Raw genomic sequence first — 13,376 nt, 5'->3', positions numbered from 1 at the left:
TTTTTCGTTATTAATTTTATATTGATTTGTTGATTTTGTTGTTTATTTCCATATTTAATTTACCATCATCATCATCAAAGTCCTGCCATGTACTACCCTCAAGGGGTTGTACAGGATATGATAGTACTACATGAAAAATTTACATCATTACTAACTTCCTATCTACAATTTTCCTCCAAATCAGTCTATTACTTGTCAGGACTCCAACATTATCAGATCTTATATTTCTATCGTCTAAGGCACATTGTACCGTATCAATCCACCTATATCTTGGTCTTCCTCTGGGTCGTTTTTCTGCAAATCAGGAAGAGAACACTTGTTTTGCTAATCTTTCCTCGCCCAATTCTGTTTAACTGACCATATCACCTGAGATTAGCTGTGCTAATTCATTCCTGGATGCTGACAATATCAAGTTCTTTCCTAATATCTTCGTTTTTAATATGATATTGCCATTGATGCCATCTGTTCATGCCTCTAATCTTTCTCAGGACTCGTATCTGCAGTCTCTAGTCTTTGGGGAAGTGTTTTACTGCTGATCCAGCTCTCAGATCCATAAGTTAAAATTAGTTTTTACATTGTCTTGTATACAGCTAATTTAGTGTTCCGACTAATTTCTCTCTTATTCCATATGAATTTATTCAATTGACTTCCTACCATTCCAGCTTTGTTGATTCTGTTGTCTATTTCCATATTTAATTTACCATCTTCACTAAAAATTCTGCCTAAGTAGCTGAAATGTTTTACTTGTTCTACAGGTTCTCCGTTCACAAAGCAGTTGACATTTTCAACGATTCTCTCTATTTTCATTCTCTTTGTCTTTTTATTGCTGACCTTCATACCATATCTATTACAACAGCTATTCAATTTAGTCAGGGAATCTTGTCATTGTCTTTGTCTTGTTATTGGTGATTTTCATACCAAATTTATTTAATTTACCATCTTCACTAAAAATCAAGGCTAAGTATCTGAAATGTTTTACTTCTTCTATAGGTTCTCCATTCAAGATGCAGTTGATGTTTAAAATGTTTTAACCTATTTTCATTGTCTTTGTCTTGTTATTGCTGATTTTCATACCAAATTTATTACAATAGTTATTCAATTCAGTCAGGGAATCTTGCAGACTACTGGATTTTTTTTTAAAAGTATAATATCATCTGCATAAAGTAAAGAGCTGAGATTAACATCTCTAGTTTTGATCTCAGGTTTAATACTGCCTTCATAATGTTATTCATTATCTATATGGATCACATATAGATAATGAATAACATTATAATCTATATGTGGAATAATGTATATCCTTGTTTGACACCAGATTTTAATATTAAACTTAGAAATGAAATACATCTTTCTGTATTTCATTTCTAACTGCTGTTTGACAACTCAAAGACTAATAAGTATTGCTTGTTATCATACCCCATTGACACCATATAACTGTAGCATTTTGAATAGCTTTTCTCTTGGCCCTTTTTCATGTGCCTTTTTGCAGGTCTACAAAACTTAAATGCAGATCTTTGTTATATTCCCATGATCTCTCAACTATTTGGCCTGAATCCAGCTTTCTTCACCAAGCTTCCTTTCTACAATCCTTCGCAAACGTTTATCAAGTAGTATTTGCATAAATCTTACCAGGAACACTCGGTAAGGAAATACCTCTAATTCTCACATGCAGTTTTATATCCCTTTTTGTATATGGGTACTATGAGAGCTCTGCTCCAATCATCTGGAATTCATCCCTCTGTCTAGGCCTTCTGAACTATGCAGTGCAGCCACTGCAAGACTTTCATACCTCCATATTTGAGCATTTCTGGTTGAGTATTATCTACTTCACATTTCAGGCTTTTGATGACTTATTTTTTATTTCAAGTATAGATATGTATTCCTGATTTGCATGGCTGTCGAATGTTTTTTTTACCACTGTGCTGTTACTGATTGTTTCATTTAGCAAATTTTGAAAATAAGTGCTCCATTCATCAAGGATATCTTTTTCTCCAATTTTCATGTCATCTTTATCTGTAATTTCTTTTACACAATACTTGTTGATAATCTCAGAATAAAATGAAGAGTTGAGACTTTATCATCATGTATAATAGCCAATATTGATTTTATCTAAATATGTTGGATTTATTTTCCTGTACTTGGATATCTTGCACTTCGGAGGTTGTAAGAAGAAAAGGCATAAGTATTTTAACCTCTTTTACTTATTATGGATAGAAATATTTTAATTACTATATATTTGTGCCTTATAGCTGATATTTACATACTATTAACTTAATATATGTTTCTCATTCAGCTAGGAACATTGGGAGCCGGAAATCATTATGCAGAAATACAAATTGTAGATGAGATTTATGATAAAAACAGTGCTGACAAAATGGGAATCGAATGCCGGGGTCAGGTGTGTGTCATGATCCACAGTGGCAGTCGAGGATTTGGCCATCAGGTAGCTACAGGTGTGTACATTTTCCAGTTCTGGTATATTCACAAAGAATGCTGTATACAGTAGTCATCTGTTCATCTTTAGTAACTTTGTTATAAATAAATAAATGAAACATTAACATGAAGCTCTATTCTAGATGGTACAGGTATTATGAGACTGCATACGGTTTACATAATGTCTAACTTCCTATCAACAATTTTCTTCAAAATTTGTCTTATCAGGGACCAGTATTGTCAGTCTTACAGTTTAGTATTCTGAAGCATTTTGCATTGTATCAGTCCACCTACATCATATACCTGTTTCTTAACCTTTCAAAACAGAACAGTAACCATACAAATTGGAGATTTCAGAATAAATATTCAAGAATGCATAATAGGGGAACTAATAAATTTTATGATTGCATGAAGAAAAATGAAATATTAAAGATTAACAAGTGTTTAAAACAAAATTATCAGGAAAGAGACAGAAAAAAAAAAGCCAAACCTAGATGAATTTATGCAGTTAGAAATGCTTTATCATTTTCTGGTGTATGGCATCAGGGGATATATACTAGGTGTAATAGTCAAATACAAATAGTTCCTGACTTGTTTGGTAAACAACTTCCTTGAAATTCATCATAAAATATTATTACCGGAATCACTTACATTTAATTTAAATGTCTTTATTTGTAAAATTTTTGGCTGTTTCATGGCCATTGTCAATACAATTATAGGAAAACACAAAAAAAAGAATAGCAAATGGAGCTATTCTCCTGCAGCTGATAGTGCACATAATATCATGTACTTTCATTTGAATTGTTCTCTTTTTCGGGTTTTCCTATAATTGTATTGACAGTGGTCATGAAACTTTGCCAAAATTTTACAAATAAAGACATTTGATTTAAACTTAAGTGATTACAGTGATGATGATATTTTATGATAAGTCCTTTTGTCTCAATTTTTAGACAATTCCTTGAAATTGGTTATTTTTTATCACATTTCTTATATGATCAGCTTTTTCATTTCGGTTTTCTGAAGTGCCAGCTATGTCATCTCTGTCTCCCACCCATGGCAAGTAGTCAACCTACTTGCTATGGGTGGACTAATGGATTTTTTTTTTTTATAATTTTTTAATATTTCATTTAGATTTTTGTATGTTTTTCTTATTTTCATATAGTCCAGAAACAATTGCAACAATCTGTGTCCATTCATTTATTAGTTTTTTTTTCAACAGTTTTCTTCCATGTTAATCTGTTATTCGTTGGATCTCCACTACTATCAAATTTTGCACTTTGGTCTTCTGAGGCTACTATCTGCTCAGCCCACCATGATCACCTTTCTCTGCCTTTTTCCTATCATCCTAGCATAGACAACTGTTTTGCTAATCATTTCGCTTCCCTTATGTTAATACACGAGATCTGTTATTATCAGACCTCTAGGGAGGCCATACATCACCTAGCTGTCATGCCTTGTGTTTTAAACTCATTCATAGTAGATGCACTCACCACTTCATCACAAAAACTGTTCTTCTCACTCACTTTTCTGTGAGAGAAAAATCCAGCTCTTACTCCTTTCTTAATTTCACAGATGCTCCCCACCTTCCACATAACAAAAAATTTCATCAGTTGATATCCTATAGCACCCTTTCAGAAGTTTAGACTTCAATCATATAACCCCCCCCCCTTTCTTCTGTTGACCAGCATCTGCAGTCCACATACTCTCAATCTGTCCTTGTCAACCATGTTCCATGATCCCAATATCTTTGTAGTTCTTCTTTGCAGCCTTTCATATTTTTCTTTATCATCTTGGAACCCAGGAGACCAAATCTGTCCAGGTGCAGTTATGTCAAAACTTTGTAAAGAGACAAAAATGACTTCCTTATACTTACATATCAATATGGTAAGTATCATCTGAGTTGTGTTTGCAATTTTTGTTATTTGACCTTTGAAAATAAACTTGCTATCCATCATAACTCCAAGATCCTAGCCTCATAAGTTTCTCTAAGCATGATCACACCAAAGTGCATAACTTGAAGCTACTAACATTGAATTGACAGCCATTATCATTTGTCTGCACTTCTACCTATTCAGAATCATTCTGTCAAAGTGCTATATATAAATAGTATCCCTGATTGCTCTGTCTAGCATTGCTGATAGATAATACTGATGGATCAATAGACACATCAGTTTTTGCACCACCCTTGTGTAGTGGGATTATTATACATTCTTTCCATTCCTGTGGGATATTTTCTGAGCTTAAAACTCAAGTGGTACAACATGTCAAGAGCCTATCAGGTCTGGCTGAACATTCCTTTGGCATATGTGCTGATATCCCATCTGTCACTATTGCCAAATTCTTATCCAGGTTATGCAACAGCTCTAGAACCTCCCATCTCATGCACCTGTATCTCTTCATCCAATGTAGTAGCACTGTGTTATGTTACATACACCAGGTTGATAGACCTTAGTGAAGTGAGCACTCATAATTTGAACAGCTGCATCTGCTTCTGACACAAGGTTACCTTACATCTGCATTCAGAAAAGTTATTCATCCACATTCATTCATTCTTTTACTTGCAATATAATCAAAAACTCTTTTAGGTTGCCTTTAGCCTTCATGGCCAATTTCTTTTTACACTCCAACTTAGTTTTCTGTACAATATTCGTAAATTTTCTGGCTTGCACTTTATACATTTGATAACTCCTCTCATTTTTATTCTCACAGTATTCCTTCTTATGGATCACTTGCTTAATAAAGTTGCACATCCACTTCAGCCTAACCCTGTTTGTACTTTGAACTCTAGGGATACCGTCTGATTTTGTATTATTTAAGTATCTTTTCAAAGCTCCCCATGCACTAGCCATTTCCTTTACCATGGGAAAAGCATAGTATTGTCTTGTGTAATTTTCAGCTTTATAATTCAGCATGTAACTTGTCTTAATTGGAACATCCATGTGTACTTACCAAGCAGTATGGCATGATAGCTGTCACCATCTGGTGGCAAAGCAGACATCCTTAATTGCGATCCCTTCTGATGCCTTGATCAAATCTAGCACTTTTGACCTAGTCACTTTCACATGTTGCTTAGAAAATTGTCTCACAACAGTTCAATAACTTCATTTTTATCAGGAGTTTTCTCTGCTACCCACTCATTGTTTGGATAATGTAAATCACCATAATGATTACTCATTTAATACTTGTGATGATAATTTGGTGATGCGTTTATTCACCCCTAGCAACTGAACTACCAGGTATGTAGAACCTTCACCATGTATTTCATGCTATTAGCTTCCACTTCACACAGATACCTCAAACCCCACTGCTGCATGGGACATTACCACTATTGTTTTCATGAGTTTCTACTCTAAGTAGACTTAAATCATTCAATATCATTAGTAGTATCCCTTCTTCTTCTGTCCTTCCTTAAAATACCACACCCTTTACATTCGATTCCATTTATCACATCTGACTGAGAGCCAGGGTTCACTAATGCCAGTAATTGTAAGCCACAATATATTCACCAAGACAACAACTTCAACTTCTTTGTTCCTAATGCTTCTGTCTTTTTTTGTATAATTACATCTGCAGTCTCCTTAGCCCTGTTGAGCAACTTGCTCTTTTTCATTCCCAAAGCCTGAATCCAAAGGTACAGTCCATTGCTTTACCAGATTCATAACCATGCTCAATAACATTTGTGTTATGTTTGCTTGCACACCATAGCTTAACTTTCAAATTCTCAGCATCCCTTCCAAGATGATCTAGTTTCCTATACTTGCTGCATTAGGTCTCACTCTAATTATTTTTCCAGGTGTACTAATGCCAAAAGTGCAGGCCATTTTCATACACATGTCTTTTGTGCCATCAAACTACATCCAAAAATTTGCACTGTTGTATCGTTGTCTATGGTTATATCGATGATTCTATAAGATTTATTATAGTTGTGTACTTAATCTATCCTTCTTACCTAAAACCTTACTCAACCAAGTCCTGTCATTTGTGCCAATTGTTATCTTTCGATCTTCTTCTTTATATATTTCTATCGTTGTTATTGCCTTTACCACTGTTCACTACACTCTCCCATACAGTTATTTTCTTTCCGGCTTCTATAATAGTTTTCCAATAAGTTAAATAAATCAGCTATCACTCTCCTTTTCTTAAACAAACTATGATTCAGGCCATTCCCAAATTTTGTCACGTGTAATTCTTTCATTCATTAGGGCTTTGTCTATGTATGGGACAAGGCCCTAAAATTTTGTCCTCTGAGACAGTCCGCCTGTTAAATATTGACGAATTTATTTTTTGCTGTGCCAGCCAATACAGAGGATAGATAAGATTCTTATCCAGGTGGCTATCTCAGAGTAATACACAGTAATAAAATTTCAAACACTAATCTAACTATTCTCACTTCTCTTAGTTTTACATGCAGTCGTGGCTTGAAAGATCAAACTATATTCATATGTCCCTCTCGCTAGGTTCGTTAGTAATTTTATGAGTGGCTATTTGAATTCATAAAATCAGCTGGATTCAAGCAAATGATATAAAACATATTTATTAAAGCTTAAGAGATACACATGAAGAATATAAGGTATATGGTTAACTTAATCACCTTCCTAGCAATTTCTGATATCAATACTAACACTATAAAACAATAATCACTCTAGGGTCACTAATCATATCTCGCAACACATCTAAGTTATTTCACATACAGATCCCTTCTAGGGAGACCTTCTTCAAACAGACAGGTTATTGCCAAATGGGATAATCACTAAAGTTCTCTACAACTTGTCCATTCACAAATTAACCTATAAAGTCTCTCATATCTTTAATTGGAAATCAGATATTTTGACATTCTACTTTACCATCCCATGGAATGACTTTCTGTTCTGTCTTCAGCCTTGTCTGGACATGAAGGCACCATTGTGGGTTACCATCCTTCGAGTCACATATGATAGCAGCACGATCAGGTTCTCCGGGATGATAAGGCGGTGTGCCGCTCTGTTCTCTCTCTGGAACCGCAGGAACACATCTGTATCGTCAGTCACCACTACAGCTTAGCTAATATGTTATAAAGAGATAGCTAGCCTTGCCTCATGAACCTCGATATGCCTTTCATGACTTCTATGGCCGACCCAGAATCATCCTGTTGGCAGAGACGGAGAGCCAACGTCCAAGAGCGCAGGAACCAAAAAAAAAAGCCCTGTGTGTGTGTGTGGGGGGGGGGGTTTGACCCTTATATTGTCCCTCTCTTTCTTGGAGATTCTCGCGCTTAGCTACGTTGTTTACTGCGCAGCATTCATTCGCTTGCACATGGTGTTCTTCCGAGAAAGCGTTCTAGCTTCGCTTTCCTAATAAATTCTCCTTCCCTTGGGCCATACGTTTTACTGGACGGCTAAAGTGTGACCTTTGGACTATAGCTTACACTCAACTTGCTTTCACACAATACATAGAATGGGATACTCTAATTAAATAATAACCTTAAATAAATTCCTTTATTTGACTCTGTACCAAACTGTTAAGTCTCACATTTCTTAAACTAAACACTTCTTCAGTTTTGCAATTATAATGTACATTTCAATTTCTATTCCAAAACAACATTTTTCTGCCTACAATTAAAGGTAGTTGTTCCTGAATAAATTAAATTTTAATTTTCAATTTCTGACTATTCAGGACACAACAGCACCCATTTCTTCTGTGCCACATGCACAATGAATTATTTACTCTCATAGCCCTTCTCAACACTATGATGTTGTATCTCAGTAATAAACTAACAGTTTCATTGTCACTCTTCTGTCTTGCATCTTCCAGAAATCCTATCATGTCCTCTGTCATACTATATTTATCACTAAAGTCATATGTGCCTTGCAAGCATTTCTTGTTTCTGTATTGCATTTCAGTCACATCCTTTATTTTATCTCCCAGGAAGCTCAAAGTATGCATTTTTAATTATCAAATCACCTTACAATATTACTTCTTTCTTCTTAAATTCTAATTATCAATAAATCTGCAACTTTGGTGATTTCCTGCCTCTTATTGTTCTTTATTTTTTCTTTTTTCCTTATTCTGAGATTTTATAAATGTTTCTCAACTTTTTCCAATTCTCTACATAATTTCTTTTAATCTGGAAATTTCATGTCAATTTTCTTCATTTTTGTCATCAGTATAAAGATTCTTGTTTCTGGTGCTGCTCTTATGTTCTGTCAGGTTTTTGGCATAGTTTTTAAGATCTGTATTAATTTAACAAATGTCTACATAATATTAGTAAATGCACTAAATATTATATAACAATTTACTAAAAAATTACACTAGCTAATCTAAACAAAGTCACTGTAACTCATAAAAAAATTTTTTTTTTAAAATCATTATCTTACAGGAACTTCAAATGACATATCCTCACTCAAAAGACAAGTGGACATGTTATCTGCTCAAATATTCTGGAATGCTCATCATCATCATCAAATTCCTGCCATGTACCCTCAAGGGGTGTACAGGATATGACAGTACTACACTGTCACTGGAATGCTAACACTATCAAATTCCTTTCTTATACATATCAGTTGATCTCTAGTCTTTTCAACTGTTTTTTTTATTTCTAATTAGAAATATCAATATAAATGAGGTGGAACTAGCAGAAGAGTTATAGTAGTACCACATTGACATAATTTGTGTTACTGAAACAAAGAAGATAAACACAAGTGAGATTCTTCTAAATAACTACATGTTTGTATATAGGCAGTAAATCAGGGAATGGAAGGAGTAGCAATAGTCTTCAACATCGAACATGCAGATAATTTTTGGTTTGGCAGGAGTATCAAGTAGTGATATGGGCAAGCATCAAAACGGGGTTTGAACAATGAGACTTATTTGTGCCTATGGTCCAACAGAAGACTCTAATGAAGATGACAAAAATGAGGAGGGATTTTTCGAATCATAAGAGAAAGCAGCTGATGTAAAGAATAAGGAAAATGTGCTCCTCGCTGGAGAAATGTGTTGAGAAAATTTAGAGAAAGCACAAAAGCACATTGGATTTTTGTTCAGAACATGGACTAACATGATGTTTCAACATAAAGATATGCACAAATTTCCATGGAGAGAAGATACAAGGAATAAGAAGTCTCATTAACTGTTATTTTGGATAGTTATATATTTATGCTGGCTCAAGTCACTAGAATATACAGATGATTTGAAATAAGTGATCGCCGTTTATCTTGGAGCAGGAAAAAAAATTTGACATTAGCATTGAGAAGAAAAATATGTAAGAAAGTTTTAAAAATAATCAAAGCTTGAGCAGCTTTCATAGGTGATTTGAAAACAATAATCAAACCTGGAAGACTCAGTGGCAGACTCGGAAGACATTGATCAATTCTGCCAGCGGAGTATGTGGTGAAGTTGCCTGCATGGATAAAAAAATCAGAACTCCATGGTGGACTGACTTGAAGTTAGAGAGCAGTCATGGAAAAGAAGGAAGTGTTTCAAAAGTTTCTTGTGAGTAAATCATGTACTCTGAGAGAACACAAAAAAATTAAAGCAAGGCAGTGTATAAAAGTCAAGACTGGTAAGAACATGGAAAATAAGTATCAGGAACGTGTAAAATGTTCTGAAGCTACTGAAAAAAAGTTTAGAAATTGAAAGAGTGCTAGTGCTATAAAAGGAGTCAGATGATAAAGTTGACATGAAAACTGAAGATCAAAATATCCTAAATGTGTGGAGTTGTTTTTGACTGTGAAACAAGAAGTAGTATTACAACAGCCAAGTATATTCAAGAATGCATTCAGGAGTACATATCGATACTTGTAGAAAAAGCCATCAAAAACCTGAAATGTGGTAAGGCAGCTTGAGTAGTTGAATTTTGACCAGAAATGCCCAAATGTGGAGATATAAAAGTTTTACAGAAGGGCATGATCAGAGGGTCAAATTCAAGATCTTGGTACTCATCTATCAAAAGGAAAATAAAACTCAGTGTGAAAATTACAGTGGGACTTTCCTACTGATTGTTCTTGGTAAGATTCTTACAAGCATAATTGAAGGGGATAAAAAAAAAAAAAATTGTCAAAGTAAAACTTAAAGAACCAGAAGCTGGATTTGGGACAAACAGTAGTTGTAAGATCCAGATTTTCACTTGAGAAATCATAAGGATATAACAAGGATCTATTAATTTGTATATCTGTAAAAGGCATATGCCAAGAGAAAAGCTGTTTGCAATGCTACAATTATATGGTGTAAGTGTGATATTGTACCGAACAGTACAGTCTATATTTAAGTTGCAAGTCAGCTGTTTGAAGGAATTCAAGGAAGAAGAAATTGAAGGAAGTACAACTACCTCTTATGCCTGATTTAAAATCAGGCATAAGACAAGGGTGCACATAATCTCTACTGTTATTCATTTTGTGGATCACATTACGAAAGAAAGTGACATTAAATCTGATATAAAAATTGGAGATGTGTGTAAAGCAAAGCTGAGAATAACATGATAGTATATGCTGCTAAATATAATACAACTTTGAAGGATTCTTAATGAAATTGAATAACTGCTGGTTAACAAAATTGAACAAATATGGCATGAAAATCATTAATAAAGAACCAAAACATAGAAAACTTCAGCTACGTTTTGAGTAAACGAATGGGAGAATTTATAGAACAAGTAAAACATTTCAGCTATTTAGGCACAATTTTTTAGTGAAGATGACAGATTGAATATGGAAGTAGATAATAAAATAAACAAAACTAGTGTTGTGGGAATTCAACCGAATAAATTTATATGCAGTAAGAGAAATTAGTCTAAACTAAGTGGTAGATATCTTTCATTATGTGGTGAAATACCACCACCTTGCTTATTAGAGACCTAAAGTGACTGTGGCCATATTTAGTCACCAGATCAAGGATTTGTTTCCCTGCCCCAACCCACACACACACTCCCCACATGCAGTGACATAGTTCTTCAGTGACATATCGGTCTCACTTAGGGGCCCGGATCCTGTCCAATTTGAGGATACCGAAGCATAACATTCATCAGTCTGGCTGCTGGTTAGTACACGTGACCAAACCAGAACTGGACTTTCCAATCAACTAGCATCACATTCTGCAACCGCATATTTTGCTAGTTCATGACTGGAGGCAGATCAGATACTGTGTGGGCAGAAGTGTTTCTAATTATTTTAGTATTCAATTCAGTTTTACATATTATCTTGTATACTATTAGGTTGGTATTTTGGATGATTTTGCCCATTATTCCAAATTTATTCAGTTGGCTTCTCACCATACCAGCTTTATCATCAGGTGATAGATGATTTTCATGATCTGATGAGATCACCCTGTTTAATGAATCTTGAAGTGGCTGGAAACTTAGTTTCATGTTTGGGTGTTATTATAGTTATGCGCTGCACAAGAAGTACTGTTGGAGGTTTGTAATAACATGAAAAGATTGTCTTTAAACTAAATCAGAGCTCTTAGTTTATTTACCTGACAGCTACACATTAGTATAACGGGAATGGAAGTTTCCAACTTTGTGCAGATTTTTGTCAGAATAAAAAGTGGCAAGGTGGGCTTGAAGAACATCCATATGTCAATTTGCTGTTTATCCTTATTACTATTCATAAAATGGATATTATTTTCAGCGAACAAACTCAAGTTAGTTTTTTTTTCCCCCACAGATTTTCGAATAAATAATATATTTAATTTCATTCTTATTAAAGTATATTTGAATATGAATATGGTGTAGAATGGATTGTAGAAGTGACTGATATTTTGACTGGGCACTTCTTTTACACTCATTTGCATTCATGCCTAGCTCTGAATGCTTGACTTTGTACCTGACCAGTAATTTAATTAAGCTTGTTTTAGTAATAATAGATTTTATTAATTGAAACAATTTAAACAAGTTTGATGTTGTAATCTGAAGGCAATAGAATAAAATTTTCATATGAAAAGTTCCTAATGTTTATCACTATTCTGATATTTATTTTTTTTTTAATATGAATTGCAATATTATGATCTATATTGTAAACTTATGTTTAGATATTTGCTATTTCATGTATAGATGCATTGGTTGCTATGGAAAAAGCTATGAAGAGAGACAAAATTGAAGTCAATGACCGACAGTTAGCTTGTGCTTTAATTTCTTCTCAGGAAGGACAAGATTATTTGAAATCTATGGCAGCAGCTGGTAACTTTGCTTGGGTCAACAGAAGTAGCATGACATTCCTTAGTAGACAGGTAAAAGAAGAAAAGAAAGAAGTAGTTTATGCATCTCCTAGGAAAACTTTTTTTACTGAGTTAAATTTGTAGCAAAAATTGTAAATTATCAAATTTCATCTTTCAGAAATTGGGTTTACTCAAATATTTTTATTATAAATTGAACACAAATTACACAAATATGAGGTCTAGTAGAAAAGTAATGAATTTTTATTGCAACAGTTGGCAGCACTGTCAAACTGACGGTGATGTAGTTTGTTAGTGATCCCTGCTCTTTCGGTCAGTACCAGTTTCTCATCAATAGGGTAAACCTGTTGAGTTATTATTTTTAGTAAGCATGTGTCTGGTGTGTTCATCATGAAAATGGAGAAGCGAAATCTTGAACAATGTTGTGCAATCAAATTTTGTGTTAAACTGAATGCCATTGTTACCAAAACATTTGATAAAATTAAGTGGGTGTATGGTAATGATTCTTTATCACATGCTCAAGTATTAAAATGGCACAAGATGTTTTTGGAGGGGGAGATGAAGCATGAGCAAGTCCAAAATGAAAACCATGATTGTCATCTTTTCCAATAGCCATGGTGTGGTCCACCAAAAATTTGTACCTCCTGGAGCAACTGTAAATCAAATTCACTATGAAATCCTTGAGTGGTTGTAGAAATGCATCTAGAGATTGCAAATTATTGGATTTTGCATTATGACAGTGCACCTTCTCATTCCGCATTGTCAAGTAATGAATATTCAGCCAGAAAATGCATTCCAGTGTTGGA

General features: G+C 34.3%; 1 protein-coding gene across 1 annotated transcript in view; it reads left to right on the top strand.

The window, feature by feature from the left end:
• RtcB (RtcB RNA ligase) overlaps nt 1–13,376 on the top strand; it is a 129,107-nt gene that overhangs the window by 73,325 nt on the left and 42,406 nt on the right. Inside the window, exons 8-9 of the mRNA XM_090404080.1 lie at nt 2,291–2,450; nt 12,449–12,624. Coding sequence (XP_090260206.1) covers nt 2,291–2,450; nt 12,449–12,624 — 336 coding nt within the window. The remainder of the gene's footprint in view (nt 1–2,290; nt 2,451–12,448; nt 12,625–13,376) is intronic.

This window comes from Typopeltis vanoorti, chromosome 2, assembly GCF_054136105.1.
Source record: "Typopeltis vanoorti isolate ZY-2024b chromosome 2, IOZ_Tvanoo_1.0, whole genome shotgun sequence".
Lineage (NCBI taxonomy): Eukaryota > Metazoa > Arthropoda > Arachnida > Uropygi > Thelyphonidae > Typopeltis > Typopeltis vanoorti.
Note: the sequence above shows the minus strand (reverse complement) of the source record. Positions and strands in the feature narration are given on the sequence as shown.